Genomic DNA, 19,861 nt, shown 5'->3' on the forward strand with positions numbered 1-19,861 from the left:
AAAAGAAAAAAAACATACATTACTAACTTAAATTCTCTTACTTTTAACAGACAGACGCCCAAAGAAATCCAACGCATTTTTGGTTCTTCCATCATAGTCCATTTAGATACTTAAATTTAATGACAGCCTAACACATAAAGTGGCATGTCTCTGGCTTAAAGGTATCATCATTTTTAAAAAAAGCAGCATTCTGCTTTAATTGACCTCAATCAACAAACTTAATACTAGACTTAACTCAATGAAAGCAAAATGAATTTTTTAAGCAAGTTTCATTGTATGACAAATTATTTTCTATGAAAAGCTGTAGCAAATGAATTATACACCAAAATAAAGAACTCCACGGAACTCACATAAAATATAGACTAAATTATTAGCCAGGCAAATGGTTGTTATTCTGATATGTGCTCATTCAAAAATACATAACCCTACTAATAAATAAGAAGACAGAATTTCTGTGCCAGAAGCCAGGAAAGAAAAAAAGAAACACTGTGAATTTTTTCAATTTTTCTCATAAACCAAAACCACTCTTGTGCAGATTTACAGACTACATATTTTAATTTTTGCTCTAACACTTCCTTTCAGTACTGAATTCATGAGGGCTCAAATTTGTCTTTCATTTTGAATTCTACTGTTTGTCTGGTTCTTGGCACAGATAAGGGAGAAATACTTAAGGAAAACACAGATGCTGACATGTAACTGAATTTCTTCTAACAATGATTTTTATCTGAGTTTTGAGTAATTGTGATGTTCCAAAAAGGGATGCCTGCAACAGGTTTGATTAGACATACTATTAGACATACAATCATCCTACTTTGTACACTGAATCACAACAGGGAAAACCATATGGTTTTTCCATACAGACATGCTGTTGCAGTCTATCAAAAGACTATTACAGTAGAACCAGTGAGACCTATCTGCATTATGTTCAAGTCAGAAGAGAGTGCCAGGCACCTCCAAAAGCCATCTGGATAGTGATAAGATTGCCTATGGCTTCTGAATGTCCATCTTCTGTATTTTTCATACCTCAAGGTATTGGACACCAGAGTTGCAAGAAGACTCTCAAGATGTGACCAACTAACAGATCTCTGCTCCAGCACAAGACAGAGTTAATCTGCTGATTCTTTTGGCTTTGATTTGAGGTACTGAGGAAAATTAAAAGTTGTCATTAAAAGTCTGTACAAAAATACATATTTTTTCATTATGTATTTCTTACCAGTGCCAAAGCTTTCCTCTCCACAAAGTGAGCAACGTCCAGAGTCCATGAGATTTGAAAAATATCTCCATCCTGTTGGTGTCTCATACACAGGAATCTTCATCACTTTTGCCACTCTGGAAAACACAATAAAACACCACATGATTAAGACAGTGCTTTTATTACATATGACCTGAGATCAGTTGAGGAATATTCCAGGTCTTGCTAGATCTCACAACTGGGGCTATACATAAGTAAAAAACCAGAACAGATCAACAGCATCTTTCAAAACTGACCCTGTCTTAGAACCAGACTTCAACCAGAACCCAGGTATGTTTATGCACTTAGTAGTTTTGAAAATGTAGGATCCCAGCTCAAAAGGCTTTACCAGCTTGTTTCTCTTATTACTGAGAAAGAAACAGTTATAACTAGAGATACGTTGTTTTGTTACACTCATATTTTAATGAAAGATAAAGCATCATGTTGAAGTACCTTCCTTTACAAAACACAGGTGGCCAACTCCGATATGTTTGAAAGACACTTTTACTTCTGTTCATGTGTTCAAAGCCAAGACAACACAGGAATGTTTCCACGAGGCAGCATCTCCTCTAAAAAAGCTTTCCCAGTCTCAACCTGAGTCTGAACTTACTCTCCCTGTCTCCTCTGATGCACCTAGACAAAATACTCCCACTAGCTGGCTGACCTGCCAGTATTTTCAAACATCAAAACAAACCACCATATAAGGTGGACGTGCTTTTCTTTCCCCAGGTTGTTAACAGGGGGATTCATGTTATAAACTATAACAAAAAAAAAATCCTTTCTTGGACTAAAAAATAAGAAAGTAAAAAAAAAAAAATCTCTACGGAACCCACTACCAAGCTGGAATGTGTGCACAATGAATATTACCATTCTTCTTGTTTGTAATTATATTTGCTTGTTTTCATTGTGTGCCTAGGATTTTCAGAGTCAAATGCTTTTTAATACGAAAAATAAGACTCGAAATATAGTCAAGCAATCTGACTAAAAAGGACCTTATGATTTTGCTAGGATTGCTGCAACAATCACACCTAAGAAACATTTCCTAAATTCCACTCCCACGGAAGAATACTTGACATGAAATAATTTATATAATTTTAACTGTAGTCAAGCCCAGGCAAAGCAGATCAATTAAAGCAACATTGAGTGTGCTTACCACAACCCACCTACAAGTTACGTGCCAAGGCAAATGCAGTCACCTCTCCGATCAACAGAGAGACACTTGTTTTCAGATGGTCCGTCCCTCTGCCTTAAAGTAGGCACGTAAGGTAAATGGGATGAACTGTCCAAATACGCAAACACTGACTTTTTCAAAACCTGGTACATAAATGTACCTAATTGACAGTTCAGCCCTTAAGTATTCTCTCTGAAATCTTCAAGTTGTTAATCAGCAATGATATTATGTCTCCAACTGCACTTTTTTTTTTTAATGTAATAAATATCCATCGCTATCTAAGTCTCCTCCTATTCAGCCTAGGTGTTCATTTTTGTACTTGCATATTACATCCAAAAAGAATGGTTTTTAAATAAGATAAAGTAAGAACTGCTGAAGAGCTAAAGAAGTACCCGGAGGAAAAAAACCATTATCAAAATGTTTAATCCTAAACTCAGTTTTCATGTCTCCAGTTTAAAGATAGAGGCAAGTGTATACCTCCTTGTGTTTATAGAGCATTAGATGCATTATTGGCACTTAGAAATGCCGCTACGTAGACGAGGTTATACAGTGCAGAGCTGAACAGGTTTCTGGCTGGCTCTGCAAAAAATAAAGAATATAAAAGGATTTAATCCCTATGTGACAGTAACTGCAGGCTGGGAATAGGACCATACTATGAAAAAGTTGGAAAATATCAACCAGAAAACAATGCCTAACATGGTGGAAGAGCAAAACCAATTCTCTTGAGGTAGCCTAACAATACAGCGGGATTAAGTCTGCTTGCAGAAGTGTTCCCATATGGTGGTACTGGTTTTGGAGAAGAAAATTCCTTCCCTTTCACTTTTCTGTATTTCTATAGTCTCGGGACAAACAGCATTAGGTGGACCTATCTTTACAAGCAGCAAAGGCTTTCAGGAGCTGTAATGGTTTTCAAAGACTTCATAGAATCATAGAATGGTTAGAGTTGGAAGGGACCTGCAAAGGTCATCTAGTCCAACTCCCCTGCAAGGAGCGGAGCAGGGACATCCCCAACTAGGTAAGGTTGCTCAGGGCCTCATCCAACCTGGCCTTGAATGTTTCCAGGGATGGGGCATCCACCACCTCTCTGGGCAACCTGTTCCAGTGTTCTACAACCTGCATTGTAAAAAAAATTTTCCTAATATCCAATCTAAATCTACCTCCCTCTATTTTAAAACCATTACCCCTCATCCTATCACAACAGGCCCTACTGAACAGCCTCTCCCCATCTTTCTTGTAGGCCCCTGTCGTGGTTTTGTTTAGAAGGGGGGGGCCTAAGGTGGTAGCTTCTGTAGGAAACTGCTAGAAGTTGCTCCCCTTTGTTCAGTGGACTCAGCCGGGCCTAGGGCGGACCCACTGCTGGCCAAGGCCGAGCTGATTGGTAGCAGAATGTCTCGTGATAACGCCTCTGCAATAACGTATTTAAGAATGGGAAAACAGAAAAAAAAAGGGAGAGAAGAGAAGATGTGAAGAAGCTGAGCGGGGGCAGAGGTGCAGAGGGGGGGCGCAGGCCTCATGGGCCTTGCAGGCCTCACCCTCTGGCCTCTCGCCAGGCAGCCGACTGGGCCCGACTCGGTCCAGCCCGGCTGCAAGAAGTGGAGAGGAGATGAGAAGTGAATAAGATGTAAAAAAGATCCTGAGAGACATCTACCAGCCTGTTGTGAGGAACGGCTGCAGACGCCAAGGTCAGTTCAGAAGGAGGGGGAGGAGTAATGCGGCTCCTGGCCAAGATTCCCCTGCAGCCTGTGGTGACGACCATGGTGGAGCAGGTTGTCCCCCTGCAGCCCATGGAGGTTCACGGAGGAGCAGAGATCCACTTGGAGCCCGTGAAGGACCCCATACCGGGGGAGGTGGATGCCTGAAGGAGGCTGTGGCCCATGGAGGGCCTGCTGGGACAGCTGTTCTGGAGAGACTGCACCCCGTGGAAGAGATGACCCACGCCGGAGCAGTTCCACGAAGGACTGTGGCCCGCGGGAGGGACCCCACAATGGAGCAGGGGAGGAATGTGAGGAGTTCTTCCCCCGACCATGAAGCAGCAGTGTAAAACAACGTATGATGAACTGACTGCAACCCCCATTCCCTCTTCCCCCCTATGCCGCTCGGGAGGGGAAGGTAGTAGAGATAATGTTAAGCTCGGGAAGAGGGAGGGGTGGGGGGAGGTTATCTTGTTCTCTGTCTCATTATCCTGCTGTTTGTAGTAATAAATGAATAGTTTTCCCCAAGTCGAGTCTGTTTTGCCCGTGACGGTAACTTTAAGGATTTCTCCCTGTCCTTATCTCAAACCTTGAGTCGTTTTTCCTTATATTTTCTCTCCCTGTTCTCTCGGAGTGTGGGGGGAGTGAGAGAGAGAGACTGCGTAGTCTGGTCCGATCGGGGCTGAACTACGACAGCCCCCTTGAGGTACTGGAAGACCGCTCTAAGGTCTCCCCGGAGCCTCCTCTTCTCCAGGCTGAACAGCCCCAACTCTCTCAGCCTGTCCGCACAGGAAAGGTGCTCCAGCCCTCTTATCATCTTCATGGCCCTCCTCTGGACCTTTTCCAGCTGGTCCATGTCCTTCTTATGTTGGGGGCTCCAAAACTGGACACAGTACTCCAGGTGGGGTCTCACCAGGGCAGAGTAGAGGGGGAGAATCACCTCCCTGGACCTGCTGGCCATGCTCCTTTTGATGCAACCCAGGATGTGGTTGGCCCTCTGGGCCGCAAGGGCGCATTGCCTGCTTATGTTGAGCTTCTCATCCACCAGCACTCCCAAGTCCTTCTCCTCAGGGCTGCTCTCAATCCATTCTCTGCCCAGCCTGTATTTGTGCTTGGGATTGCCATGACCCAGGTGCAGGACCTTGCACTTGGCCTGGCTGAACTTCATGAGGTTGGCACGGGCCCACCTCTCCAGCCTGTCAAGGTCCCTCTGGATGGCATCCCTCCCTTCCAGCGTGTTGACAGCACCACACAGCTTGGTGTCATTGGCAAACTTGCTGAGGGTGCACTCTATCCCACTGTCCATGTTGCCGACAAAGATGTTGAACAGGGCAGGCCCAGCACGGACCCCTGAGGGATGCCACTCGTGACCAATCTCCACTCCATGGACGTCAAGCCGTTGACCACCACTCTCTGAGTGCGGCCATCCATGCGCTCGGCTAGCACTGAAAATACAGTTGCTGATTCTGTTGGTATTGGGCTTAATTTAAACTAAGCCTTTCAAACAAACAAACATAATATGCATGTAAAGTTTATAGTGAAATACAACAGATTTTTCCTTGCAATATTTTTTTATTCTTGATTCTTAAAACTTTAACAGAGTAAATACATAGAAGCACACTGAAAATTAAGCATACTCTTCTTAATTGCCATTTTACTGAAATAAAAAATCACCCCCAGAAGTCTCAATAAATGCAGAACGTGCCTTTATGCAACCTATAGACATTTAACGCAAATGATCACCCCAGGAAACATGAGAGGGATTCCCACAGGAAGATGTAAAAAATTCTCAAAGCTGCAGACTCAGAGAAATAACGTGCTGCAACAGATCAAACAATAACAAGGCAAACTACAGGAAAATACCCTCAGAGAAAGGAAACTAATATTCTGTAACTGGGAAATTACTCGATCTTCAAAGCCAGGGAAAACAGAGATTAAACATGGGAAGGGGGTGGGATTTTTAATGCTTCTACATCTAAATCTCTCTAAACAAGAAATATGATTGGTATTACTTCAGTGAAGATAAAAAAAAAAAAGTATCTTCATTTACCAAAACTTTTTTTTTACTTTACATTCACCAATCTGCTTTCTTGTAGACAAAATGACAGTGTCAGAGCTTTCCATCACTGCTACACCAAGTGGCCAATTTTTTTTTTTTTTACATGCCAGCTGAGACAAAAGGATAGTGTCCCTTGTGGACCAAAATTTGGAAATTAGTTTCTATGTACCACTGAAAATTTCCAGCACCATCTAATGAAGCATATGACTTCACAACAAGCCAGAAAGACACTAAGGAAATATTTTATTCTACTATACAAATAAATTCTTAGGGTGAGGGTGTCTGGAACTTGTAATTCTGCAAGAACAAATACTAGTGAGTCACAGTAAAGGTTTTTATCTCTAACAAATCACAGATCCATTAATTACAATCTAGGATGTTTTTAGCAATGTACCTTCACAGGACAGTTCAAACAAGCTTATATACCTACAGCTTTTAAAGTTTCTCTTCTCTCTGCAAGTTCACATTGGAGTCCCTAAATTTGGAGAGTTAGAGATGGAAAGTCAGGTGTCTATACGAGATTTCTTGGTCAGATAGGATACTACTTATCTCAGATAGTGAGTTTTGGAACTAGTGCTGCAAACAGTTCATATCTTCCAGAGGTCTCACTCATCAGAGTGAATTTTGTATTTCCTTGTATAATGCATCATCATCAAGACACTGACGCAGCAGTATTACTGCATGTAAGGGCAATACCTCAGTCTCCAAGTTCTGTGGGTGGAGGTGTTAGCTGCCAAAAGGCCCAGCTTGATGGATGGAATATAATTCCAGAGCAATTGAAAATAAAAACTGGGGGAAAAAAAAGTGCCATAGGAATACATCCATTTTCCTAGTCTGTTTGAAGTAAAGGCACTCTATTTATGTTTAACCACACGGTTGATATACCTGTGTTTATACGTTCTGTGAGTACGAACTATGTAGAAGGAATACAACAAACTGTGGGCATTCTAGTTCTTGTCACCTCAGACATTTAATGGGACTGACTTCAAACAGTATTCTTGCTCGTCTTCTTTCAGCATAAGTGCTCACTACATCAATGAGATTACACAATAAAGTTTCTTCTGTCTGTGTGTATCCCTAATTAGCTCTTGCTAGCCTAGGAAACAGGGCATTTACACTTGGACCAAAACTGAAGGGCAACCACCTTAGTTATTCCGCCCATATCAGTTATTCTGCCAGTTCATAATAAAGATAATAATGAACAGAATAATGATTTTCACGATGAAGATCAGGATTTTTGAAAATTTCCTGTCAGAAAAAAAAAATGAACTGCTAATTCTAAAATTGCTCCTGAAAGCCTTAACAGACTAACATGGAAAACTTACCTGTTCTGCATCAGGCAACTGGACTACTTACTGTACAGCTGCATATCTGAATATCCCAGATCTTCTTCCTCGTATTTCACAGCCATATGCATGTCACCTAACTAGGAAAACAGAGGGTATAGGACTCTTGATAGCCCAAATGATTTTTCTTGGAATGACAGTAAAAATATTATCCTGCTTAAATTGTGTAAAAAGATAACTTTCCACTGAAGAAAATACATTCTTTTTTTTTAAAAAGGTTAAATGAATATCCTTTATTTCAGCTTTCAGCTGAGATAACAGACTGTTTTTCACAGATGGGCTAATAAAGCAAAATGGTCCTTTACGGTATCTCCCAGTCACTGTGGTTTTGCACTAGCAAAACACAACTGACTTGAGCAGAATTACCCTCATTTATGTCAACGAAAGTCAGACGGAAGTTTACTGCAACCTGTTCTCTACAATGCCACAAAAAGTCCTGAGGAATACATACCATTCAGATACAACAAACGACCTGCAGCAAGCTGACTTTCTTGTATCCAGTGGCACTTTTATAACTTCTGAGAATAGATCCGTCAATCAAACAAAATTATCCTGCCAAAGTCGTGACGCCTGTTCACCACAACGATAAAGGTCACAACACTGGGGGAAGGGCTTTCTTTGACAAGTCTCATGAACTGTTGGAAATGACTGGCTACAGTTTTGCATTATAGATGAAATGCTGGCTAGGGTAAACTGCAGCATCGCACTCCTTCTGGAGTTTTAACTTGGAGGAAGAAAGAAATATTAATGAAAGAATTGCTAAAGAAGCAGCTGCTGCATGTCCTTGCCTCTTTTGTCTTCCAGCACCTGTAGGTATCAGCCACATGTGTGAAAGATGGTCATGGACACCTAGGTGAGGAGGCTTCAAAACACAGACTGGTGTTCCACAGACACAGGTTTTTTCAGTTTTACTCCTCTCTGTGGAGCCAGTGCTGAGGTAGACAAGGTGCTGTAATTTAGAGAGCAATGAGCCTGATTTTGTAGAATGGTAAGCACTCTTGGGCCCTATAAACAGGAACTGAAGCAATTTGTGGGACAGACGTGTGGGCCACTGAAGGATAGTACGTGGTAGCAGCATCTTGCAAGAGCTCAAACCTCTGTAACAGTTTCTTTCAGAGTTAGTGGTTACAGAACAAAAAGGTTTCACACTGGGTTTTGTAAATCTCTACTTAGCCAGTGAAGTAGACTATGTTATCTAATCTCTAGTTGATAAAAGCCTCATTTGATTTAAGGCCTGAAGCATATTTTATTTTAAAGATAAGACTATGGTTTGACTGAAACTAAGAAAACTAGTTTTTCTTCTCACTCCTGTAGTCTTTCTTCACACAAACAATGAAAAAGATCTCAAGTAAGGATCTGCATCTGATTTATCAAGAAAATAATTTCTCTAGCTGAAAATAACAGTCTTCGCACAGTCTAATCTTGGCATACAAATGTATTTTATTTAATGTTTTATTGCCTGAGATGCTTCAAAATTTTTGTAACACTCTGGACACTTCAGAGATCAAAACAACTGACTTACATTTGCCTATATGAATTTTTCCATCCCTTGATTAGAGATCCTGCTTTTACTGTTCTCTAACCATACAGTACAGTCTTTGCCTTGATGGGCTTACTTAAGCGTACTTGTAATCAGATCTAAAATTTCATGGGTTCATTCTTCTGGAGTAATAAGACCACATCCAGGATTAAACTTCTATCATGCTGCCACAGTTCCTTTTCCATCTGATCATTTCCATTAGTTATCTCATTCCCTCTCCAACATTCAAATTTCTTTTATAAAGATTTTTTTTAACTTTATTGAAAATTTAGACATAATATTCATTGCCTTTTTAGCCACTGGGTCCACATCTCCTTCTCACTGCATGATGTTTCCACTCGTTCTTTCTGTGGTCTCTTCTTGTTGATCCTGAGGAGCTCTTTGCTACTTCATTTCTCAGCTTTGGTAGTCTAATTCAGCTCACCTTTGGTCAGTTCCTTCTTCATTCTTATGGTTTCTCAAGATGCAAAAGCCATGAACTAAATGGTTTTAACTTTTTTCTTCCATCTCACCTGTAAGTATCTCCTCCTTTTTAACTATGCAACTAACCAACAGCCTGTGAGAAGCTCACAGCAGTAGCAGTGACAGCGCCAGCACTGGCACTGACTATAACGTGAAATGGATGTTCTGCTTCTGGATGTTTTCACTTCGTCTGCACTGCCTTCCCTTAAAAGGCTTCAACTGCATATTGTGCAAGGAGCAGAAGTAAAAAAACAGTCACTCCCCTTATACGGTCAAGTATTACAGCCTTACTCCTTCCTAGTCTTTAATTTATTAAGCAAAAAGCAGTGGAATGCTAAGCCTTCGCAAACAATACAGATAACCAGGACATTTCACTAAGATAAGACGTAAACTGCCATGGCTGGCAGAGAGGCTGTCAGGAGCACAAGGCAGAGAGAAAATAGATAGTAGACAAGAAACTTCTTTTCTTTCTGCTTTCTAGTATGCTACATCTCTCAGAGAAAGATCACAGTAACAGAAAGAAATTTAAAAAAAGCATCTGAAGGTGCCTTAGCTACAAAGGATCTAAAAGCATTTGGCTTTTTTGTTTTGCTTCCTCCCCACCCCTGCAAAGTTTTAACTCTCTAAAAGGTGGACTAAAGGTACGCTGAGTGGTGTACAGGCGTAGTTTCTGTCTTGAAAACTGGTAACTTCAGGTGGCTTTTTTTTGGCTGTCAACAGTTCAGAGGACAGTTACAGCTTGCTAATAACTGCAGTCTCCTTGTTAAATTCTATTCAGGACAATTTGAATTCCTTTTCTATCAATGGAGCCTCCTGGCACTCACGCAGCATAACTGCAGTGCCAACTAACTGTTCCAATATTCCCTCCTGCCTCTCAGTCTCACATTGGCCTTTCCTCATGTTTGAAATCTTTCAACAGTAAAAACTGAAAATTATCCCAGCAGAAAGGCAAAGTCCTATAAACACAACTTACCTTGCTCATGCCTTGTAAGACACACAGCAACTATACAGACTAGAAACTTATTTGAACTACATGGAACACATTCATATTCAGTACAATCTCTGCTATACTCCAAGGACATGAACTACTCTGTGGAAGGTCAGCCCCTTGGCTTTAGTTTCCTAAAACAAACAAATCAGAAACTTGGTGTCTTCCTTTGGGCCTTCAAGTTCATTGGAGTTTTTCCATCTCCTGTAGGAGACTTGAAAAGGCTTGCACCATCCCAAGGATAGTTATAACTCACAGGAGGGAATTCAGGCTCCCAACCACACACACAGTGGGGCCCTGCAGGTATTTACACTCCATGTTGCCACCTGTGGGACACGCTCTGAAGACACAGCTCAATACTTCATACCATAAAATTTCCCTGCACACAGACTCTCTAATACCTCAGTCAAATGTTACAAGCACCTTGTGCAACCTACCAGAAAGACAGCACTTTTTAAAGTACTTGCATCACTTCACAAAATAATGGTAAACTAGTTTGTGTCCCATTCCCAACAGGCAACTTTCTGATTCAATTCCTGGGGGTAAAAGTAAATTCACGTGCTTAATCTCACAGCCAGCTACGGAGCCAGGGGAGCACTGCAGAACTGAAATGCATTTGTAAGTAAGCCAACAGCTGCAGCACAGCTCTGCTTCAAATCTCTGAAAAAGGGCTGCAGAATGCCTCTGGCTCTTCCCTGCTCTTCAGGGAGTAAGTGGTCAAAGTAAAAATAGCCAGCACAGCTCCTTGCTGAGTCTGCCTTTGCCTTCAAAACTAATGTGATAATCCTGTCCACTACAGGCAGGAGATGTAAGGATACTTTTTATGGACACTGTACTTCAGGATAATCTGCCATGGAGTGAACTGCCACTGATGCAGATATCACTGTAGAATGGGGACAGTAAATGAATCTTTAACAAATACATAAAGCAGATGGCATGCAAAGCTGGAATTTTTCACCCCATATTCGGAGGTACTGCATAGGTTATTGTCGCAGTGATCAAAAGATGAAATTACATCAAGAGATTAATTACAATGTTAAAACTACCAATAGCATGTGAATTACATACATATTATCACAGTGAAATTGTTACCATTCCCAATTTGTGGGCACCATGAGGCATTACAGAATCCTTTTCTGAGAAGTTAAATCACTTATAAGAAGTTGCACTGGAGGAGACCTCACACACAGGCTTAGGTTTCAAGGCCTTTAGTACAGCTTTGGCTTGCAAGTTCTTCTCTGAAGTCTGGATGACAACACAGAGTCCTAGCAATGAGATCCCACAGGAGAACAAAGTTTGCTAAAGAGCTAAATGCTTAATTCAATTTAATTGAAGTTTGTGCATACAGAAACTAAGAACTTTCCTTCTTTTCAATGAAATACAGCATTAAAGAAATCCTATCATGAAAAAAATGAACTTTATCAGAAACAGATAAAAAACTGGCCAATGAGCCTATGACATCTGTTTCTGCTCAGCCAGACTGCCATGGTATGGACAATGCTGTCAGCATGAAAACACTATAGCTCAAACTAGAAAACACACAATACTTTGCAGTCTCTAGGAAAAAAAAAAAAAAACACCCAACCATTAAATCCCCTCTGTCAGCGTTTAAAAAAATCTCAGCACTTTGACAGACTTTAGCATGGAGCAGATGTTCAGAAAAAAGTCAGAAATGGACACAACTGCTAGATACTAGACTTTTGCACAGTAATAATAAAATTAATACATACTGATTCAGTGGTGTTTGGTATGAGAAGAGCTACAAAGAAGCACATTCTTAAAATTGCTTTTAACATTGGAATTCTCCTGTAACAAATACATTAGTAGGTCAAAAGAAAAAAAATATTCCTGCCTCTTTTTAAAAGAAAAATTAATTTAATCATAATGAGAAACCTTTACTTCCAGAAGAGGTATTTGTGCTCTTATTACTTTTTACTAGGAATTAGTTAAGTGTAAAATTCTGTTCCCAAACTAGTAATAATTTTACCCATTCGAACTCCTCATATGGCCAACATTTCTCTTTTCTTTCTCTCCCATTGAATAATACAATTTAAAATGAATCCACTGTGTTTAAAACTAACCCAGATGGTCAACCTGAATGTCTGTATCTGGACTGAGTTTGCTAAGAGCAAGAGTTTATTCTAAGCACAGTATTTATACTAGTGTCCTTTTCGGATGTACGTGAGCGAAAATACAGACATGAAGGAACAGGAAGAAACAAGGAAGGAGACCAGGACAAGTCTGCAGCATTTCTCAGGCGCAGCTCCACAAAATTAGTAGCCGAAATTTTTGTGGAAGGAGAGGACTAGAGTGATTCAAGTCCTGCTGGACACTTACCAACCTTGGGCAGCTCTGAATGTGCAAACGACAGCAAAACATGGGCCATGTTGTGCAACTGAGCATGGTTCAGGCATCTATGACCTCATGGCAAAGAAGCTATCTGTTAAGCAGGAAGCAGTGTGGTCCCATCAGAGTGGCACTGTGCCCCCATCAGTTGCTCTCCTTCACAGCTTGAGTTTGGTGCTTTGCTAGCACAAACACAGGCAGTAGGACTCCAGATGCTATCTCTGCACTGCTATGTATCGTACCATGCCGACATATGGGCTTATCCCAGCTTCCATAAAAACACTGCACTGTGCAAAGGGGGCATAATTCAGGCTCTGCCGAATTACTGCACTGCTTTCCTTAGCTGGAGCAGCATCCAGAATGTTCACAAGCTCTACATGACCTCAAACTACAGTACTGTCTGTGGACATGCAACCCAGTCTTCTGAGTTGTGTTCCTCCTGCACCTTCCACTTCCACAACTTCTTATGTCTTTTCAGTCCTGCTCCAACATGTCACCCACGTTGAGATTTACAAAGAGAAGCAACGTAGGAGGTTCATGCTAGGGGATGCTGACTCAGGCACAGCACAATTTCACCTTCTCCTTTACAGGACAAGTGTTTTATACATGGCTCAGTGCCAAAAAGTAATGAAGATTGTACATAATAAAATGGGGGAAAGATAAAACACTGAAGTCATAGAAAAACTAGTACTTTTGTGCAAAATTTCTGTTTTCTATATTCTACATTTGTTTTTAAAAATAAACTATTACAAAAGGTTTTCATATTTCCATTCAAATCTCTGGGGGTTCTCACGAGTCCAAAAGCTAGGCATGCTTAAGTATTTTGCTGAACCAGTGCCAAGAGGCAAAAGTCAACTATTTTGCTTTATTGAGTATTAGGCACCCATTATAAAGCAGGACTAGTTATGTGTATGTAAGACCTGTTTCCAAGAAATCTGCTAACAAATCCAGTACCTTGCAGAAAGAAATACTGCTCCCTAAGAAGAGAAAAAAAATTAATGCCAAGGTGGATAGCTCTGTGTAAATAAAGATAAGTTGGAAGGTTTCAATGTGCAAAAATGGATGTGTTGATCCTCTTGCTTCTGATCTCTCCTGATTGGGCACATCCATACAGAAAAACAAGATGTTGCAACACACCCTATAAAGAAGCCCAACTATTCTTTAGTGTAACTAAAGCTAGCTGAGATGTTCATCTGTGCTAAGACTATAAATTGTACATGTTCCTCCTGCCTAGCTCCTGCAGAGTCCTTCTTTGTCTTCAACCAGAAGTATCAACAAGAAAATTCTGTCCTTTATATTACTTTATTTAACCTTGTACACAAGGCCCATCAAATAGATTAGCTTGACCAGGTATCAGTCATCACTAGCAAACAAACCATAGCTGAGATGGACTCCAAAGCTTGTGGGAGGAAGGCTAGTTTGTCAGATCCACCTGGGGGATGAAAACCTTTTAGAATAAGCAGTTACTGAATGTTAAGAAGTTATTTTTTTTTCTCCAAGTCTCTGCCCATATGAATTCAACTTACTGAACTTTCCAGCCTTTTCTCAAGTCAAAGGGTGATGTCTAGAAGATACTAATAAATAGCTGGTTAAATAAGGAGCATGTAAAACAGCTCTCCTTAAACTGGGACATGAGCAAGAGGCACAGGAGGAGCTTCGTAGACTCCTTGCCCATTTTATCTCAACTATGGGAATATTCTTAGGCATGCTAAAGTGTTGCCAAGACTCTCACCCATTCACTAGTAACAAACTTCTAATGCACTGAATGATCCATTTGAAGAATTTCCAAAAACATACTGCTAGGCTTTCCAGAACTCTTTCCAGAGAAACAAAGAACTTACTTATCTGGTACAATTAACAAGCATATGATACATGGAGGTTGATTCATCCTGCACTTGATGGTGGGTGGGTGTAAGTTTAGAAAAGGAAGGGTCTGATGGCTTAGTTTAAGCTGCAGTTAAACATTATTATGGTAAACTCAGCAGGACATTTTACCAATACTTCATTCCAGTGAGTTACAAGAACATAAATTCCCTCTCCAATTATGCTGGCTGAGTGATACCCACCACAAAGACAATTTTCACAAAGGAGCAAAGTCACACTTAAACTGGGTAAGGAGCATGCAGTTCACAGACTGGTAACAATGTCAGTAAGATCCTAGAATCGGCAAAGGCACGTGTTAATCAGGTCTCTTAAGCATTTCTAAATTATGGGAGAAAGAGCCAAACAAACCATGTTTGTATGGGGTTTTGACAAAAAGAAGCTAAGAGAGCTTTAGGTGTACCTGATGGGGAGCTGATTCATTTGAACAAGACAAAATAATCTTACAGCTCACAGTAGGCCTCCTTAGAACATACGGACTCACATGATTTTAGACCATAACTTCTTGTGTTTTTGTAGAACCATCTAAGTAAGATTCAGGTAACTAGGAGAGGTGTACAATTAGCTCTCGATTCTCAAAGACTCAAGAACCAAGAGCTGGTGTGGACCACTGCACCAGGGCTGGCAACCAATGCTGTCTGGCCCACAGAGGAGCTATGCTTATGATCTCATCATGCCTGGTGTTCTCTATGAAATCAGTCTTCACATGGGAAGAAAGATACTGAGAAAAATATGATGCTGGATGACTGCAGAGGAAAAACAATCTAGCAGACTACACCAGCAGTGAGTGATCATCCACCAGGAGCAGCTGCTAAAGAACGTAATTCTCCAATTTACAAATAGATCTATGAGTAAGCTAATTTCCCAATACAGCCCAGCAGTAAGTGTACAAAGACCCTTACTATATCGCTGTTACAGTTCCTCTCTAGAATCACAGAAAGATTCTGCAGGCCATTCAAACCACCTGTAACGCCTGCACGCTGACATTAAGTAAGGAGGCTCTCTAGCACACTACAGAAGACTCATAGTGCACTGTAAGTCTACCCATCAGAGGAACACTAAGAATTATTGTGGAAAAAGACATAGGGAGTGGTACCTTTAGCATGCCACCTAGTAGTCTATCCATAGACAGGATTCTGCCAATTTTGGGCAGAAGGGGAAGCAAAATTTGCTACAGTATTTGTAGTGATGTTTGGTGGTGGAAAACAGCCACAGTGTGGGGTTATTCTCTCACTCTTCCTAGATGGAAAGTGCACAGTAAAAGTTAAAAGGAAATGTGAAAAAATTGAAGAAAATGGAAACAAGGAGCAAACAACAGTTGGGACAGAAAATCCCATAAACAATATGAATTACATTGATTATGGATGTCTCTTAACCTAGATTGCCTACAATAATTAGTAATATTTATGACATTTCAATAAAAGGACATACTGGAATACCAGGAAGACATTGCTGAACTTTGGTAGTCAGAGATGGAAATAATTATCTTCTACAGGACAAACAGAGCACAGGTTCCCATGGTGCTGTATACACACCTGAGATCCCCATACCACACCTGAGATCCATATTACAAAAAAAAAATAGACAAAAAAGAGCAATCCTTAAAGGAAATTTACAGGTTGTGCTTAATCCACACTGTTACACTTTGGCAACCTCATTATGTAGTTTTAGCGGTAATAAATGCTAGTTGGACAGCAAAACCCTAACGAGTTTCATCATCAATAAAGCCCATACTACTTCTCAGAAACTCCAATGAGTGATGTAACTGATAAAAGTGATGAAAATACAAGAATTCTCACTGGTCTTCCAGCCAAGTCAGGTAGAGTAAAAAAAACTATTTATACATTACAGCTGCAAGCTATTTATATGGGAAATTGCTCTTCTTCTCTCTAATATAAATAACACACACACCCCATGTATAATACACAAGTTCATTAAAACGTCGTCACTGCCTTTGAACTGCACATTTCCACGAACTCAAACTTACGAGTTTGAAAACTTCTAACAAAAAGTATTACAGTACTTAATGTTGTTTTCAACTGTTTCTCTTGGTTACAAATGTATTGGAAAGCTTTGCAGAAGACGCAGCCTGTGTAACTCTTTCTTATTATGGGTTTGTTTTCTTCAGTGTGTGGGATGCTAACAGGTGTACTCATCATGATGTTCCACACCAAATGCTGTTCTCATGTTGCTTTAGTCATCAGTTCGAGATTCAAATCCAAAATGCATAACTTCGCACCCTCTTTTGTAAATGTTTCAAGAGTCAACTCCCAAAGGAAGTATAACCTTCAGGACCGAGTGCCTGTGACTCCGTGCCGTGTGAAAACTTCATTGTTCCCTTCACACAGTCTCTAACAGAATGACTAGGAACAGCTGTTGACATACACAGTATCTAGATACAGCTGCACTAAAAGTACAGATAAAGCAAGAGACAAAAGCTGCTTGCTAAAGACAGCTAGCAAACACAAGCATGTCTGAGAGTATACAGTGAGCGAGAGATGTGCTTTGGCAGCACCATAGCCCAACAGAATTTTGTCTTTCACATAATAAAAGCAGCTGGCACAGTACTCAGAGTCCCTGTGAGATAAAATTAGAATCATAGATACATCTCAAGTTGGAAGGGACCCATAAGGATCACAGAGTACAACTCCGTGCTCCTCGCAGGACAACTTCAAACTAAACCATATGACTAAGAGCGTTGTCCAGACGCGCCTTGAATTCTGACAGGCTTAGTGCCATGACCACTTCCCTGGGGAGCCTGTTCCAGTGACAAATTGCACACATATGTACTGTAGATCCACTCAGAATCTCAGGTTTGATTGCAGGGTTCATAGTACTAATGAAGAAAAGTCCAACCATCTGGAAAGCACGTGGTCATGCTCTCCAGATGTACTGTAGTAATCCCTAAGATTATTCATGCCCTTCCTGGCTGAGACACAAGAATCACTTTTCATTACTATTTCAGTATTCACGTGCCTATAGACTAAGGTAACTCCCTCTTGTCAGTAAACTAAAGGACAAAGGGAATAGATGGTGATCACGTACGACGATTTCTAGCATTTTCAGTGAACATTTACATAACAAATGTAATTCCTTTAAAGATTTCAAGCTTATTTTAGCCTCCAAATTCTGCCATGGCTCAGCGGCAGAAAGATTATGCCTTGGTCTAGGAAAGATACTGTCCACTTTTTTAATGATTGCAGTCAACTGCCTTAGATAGTCTGTGAGCAAAGGCAGGTTTTTGGGTATATATATCCAAAAAAACAGCTGTCACTGCTACGCTGTAGTATGCTGTATTAACAGCTTGCCTTTTTACCAGCTTCCTGAATAAGGCAGGTAGCAGGACAATCTTCTAATGCATGGAAAGAACAGAAACGAACAAAAAGACTCAGGTTGTTTAAAGCAAGCCTGTCCCTGGAAAAGAAAATTCACCTACCAATGTAAGACAGACCTGAGAACAAAATGACATGAACAAATTTCAGTAATGGACTCTGTCTCCTTAAGGATTTGGCAAAAACTTCATGTTTAGTGAAATGATGAAATGTCAGAAGGGTCTGTAACACAAGCATACTGTGGTGAAAAAAAACAAAGCCTGAACAAGGAACGACCAATGCTCAAAGCTTCCACATCTCCCCACCCTCAAATAGAGACATTTTCTGTTGCAGTCTTGAGTCCCACTGCTGCATACAAAACCTGTGAGTTTTCCAGCAATTAAAATTGTCTATGAAGGCAACAGGGTAATGTTTTCTAAGTTCTCTTATTCTATAGAAAACATCAGGGAGATTTTATTATACCAGAAAAGATATGTAATAAATGGAGAAAAGGAAGAGGTATTCTCCTTACATCCTTCTGCAGATACTTACTGAGGTGGGCCTCAGTAATGTCATCACTAATGACTCGCAAGACCTGTGGTCTTTTACAGGAAATGCAATAATCCTAAGAATTAAGCACAGGGAAAAGACCCTCCATTAATTCAGAAGTTCATGTGGTCCATAATCTTTATCTTTTTTAGGCTTATTACAATGAGGTCAGCTGGTTCAACAGGCACTGTGCCTACACTCATTGACAAAGATGCAAAACAGACATGAATATAACTACAACACATGGTGCAAAACTGTGTATTGATACTGATTCAAATTGGGGTTTCAGTACTCTGAACTGTCTGGATAATAGAGAAACAACAGCTTTAGGTAGATATCAGGAGTTACTGGTTGCTCCCACAGCCTCTTCTTCTCCTCCCAAATACTGTAATACTACATTCATCTTCTCATGCAGAGTCAGTATGATGGCTCAGAAAACAATTAGGAAAAAAACAGTGTAGTTTCTCCAGTCGGGTCATTCTTTGGTTTAGAAGAAAATTAAAAAGTAAATAATTCAAGGCAACATCAATTTGGTGTCATCTGCAAACTTGGTTAGAGTCCCCTCCATCCCCTTCTCCAGATCACTGAAAAAAGATTTTAAACAGGACAGGTTATAGAACTGACACCTGCAGTACTCCGCTTTTTACCAGCTCATTAACCAATGGTCCTTGAGCTTGACCACTAAACCAGATTTTGACCTATCCAGCTGTCCACCCATCCAAATCATAAAGTCCTGCATTGGGTACAAGAATAATGTGAGGCATAGTGTCAAAAGTCTTACTGAAATGGAAGTAAATGACATTTGCTGCTCTAAACTAATCAACAGATTCAATCATTTTATCACCCAGGCAACCACGTTGGTTAGACATGATTTATTCTAGTACCCCCTAATGATACCATTTAGATTTAGATTTCCTTTCTTACCCTAGTTATGCTTTTTCTCTCTTGCAAACTGCTCTGTGGATTTTAGAGAGCAACAATTAGTAAATGCTCTACATGGTCATGATATCTGGCTAGGAAGGGAAAAGAAGAAAGCAGTTTCACAACTTTATGATGGTGTTCATAGAAACAGAGAAAATGAAAAAGGAAGAAGAAACTCTAAAATGCCATAGAAATAGACTCTTAACCACAGAATCACAGAATGGTTGATGCTGCAAAGATCTTAGGCCTCTTTCACCTCCCCACAAAAGGAAACAGGTAATCTTTCTTCTCTTCCAAAATTAATTTGAAAATTCAAGTGACTACAACTTAAAGTAACATCTGTTCTAACAGTTCTCTTAAACGTC

General features: G+C 40.4%; 1 protein-coding gene across 1 annotated transcript in view; it reads right to left on the minus strand.

The window, feature by feature from the left end:
• The window catches only part of PGM5 (phosphoglucomutase 5), a 70,757-nt gene that overhangs the window by 25,749 nt on the left and 25,147 nt on the right, over window positions 1-19,861 (minus strand). Inside the window, exon 7 of the mRNA XM_086771299.1 lies at window positions 1,214-1,329. Within this exon, the coding sequence (XP_086627425.1) occupies window positions 1,214-1,329 (116 nt within the window). The remainder of the gene's footprint in view (window positions 1-1,213; window positions 1,330-19,861) is intronic.

The sequence above is a fragment of the Chlamydotis macqueenii genome, chromosome Z (assembly GCF_036417535.1).
Source record: "Chlamydotis macqueenii isolate bChlMac1 chromosome Z, bChlMac1.mat, whole genome shotgun sequence".
NCBI lineage: Eukaryota > Metazoa > Chordata > Aves > Otidiformes > Otididae > Chlamydotis > Chlamydotis macqueenii.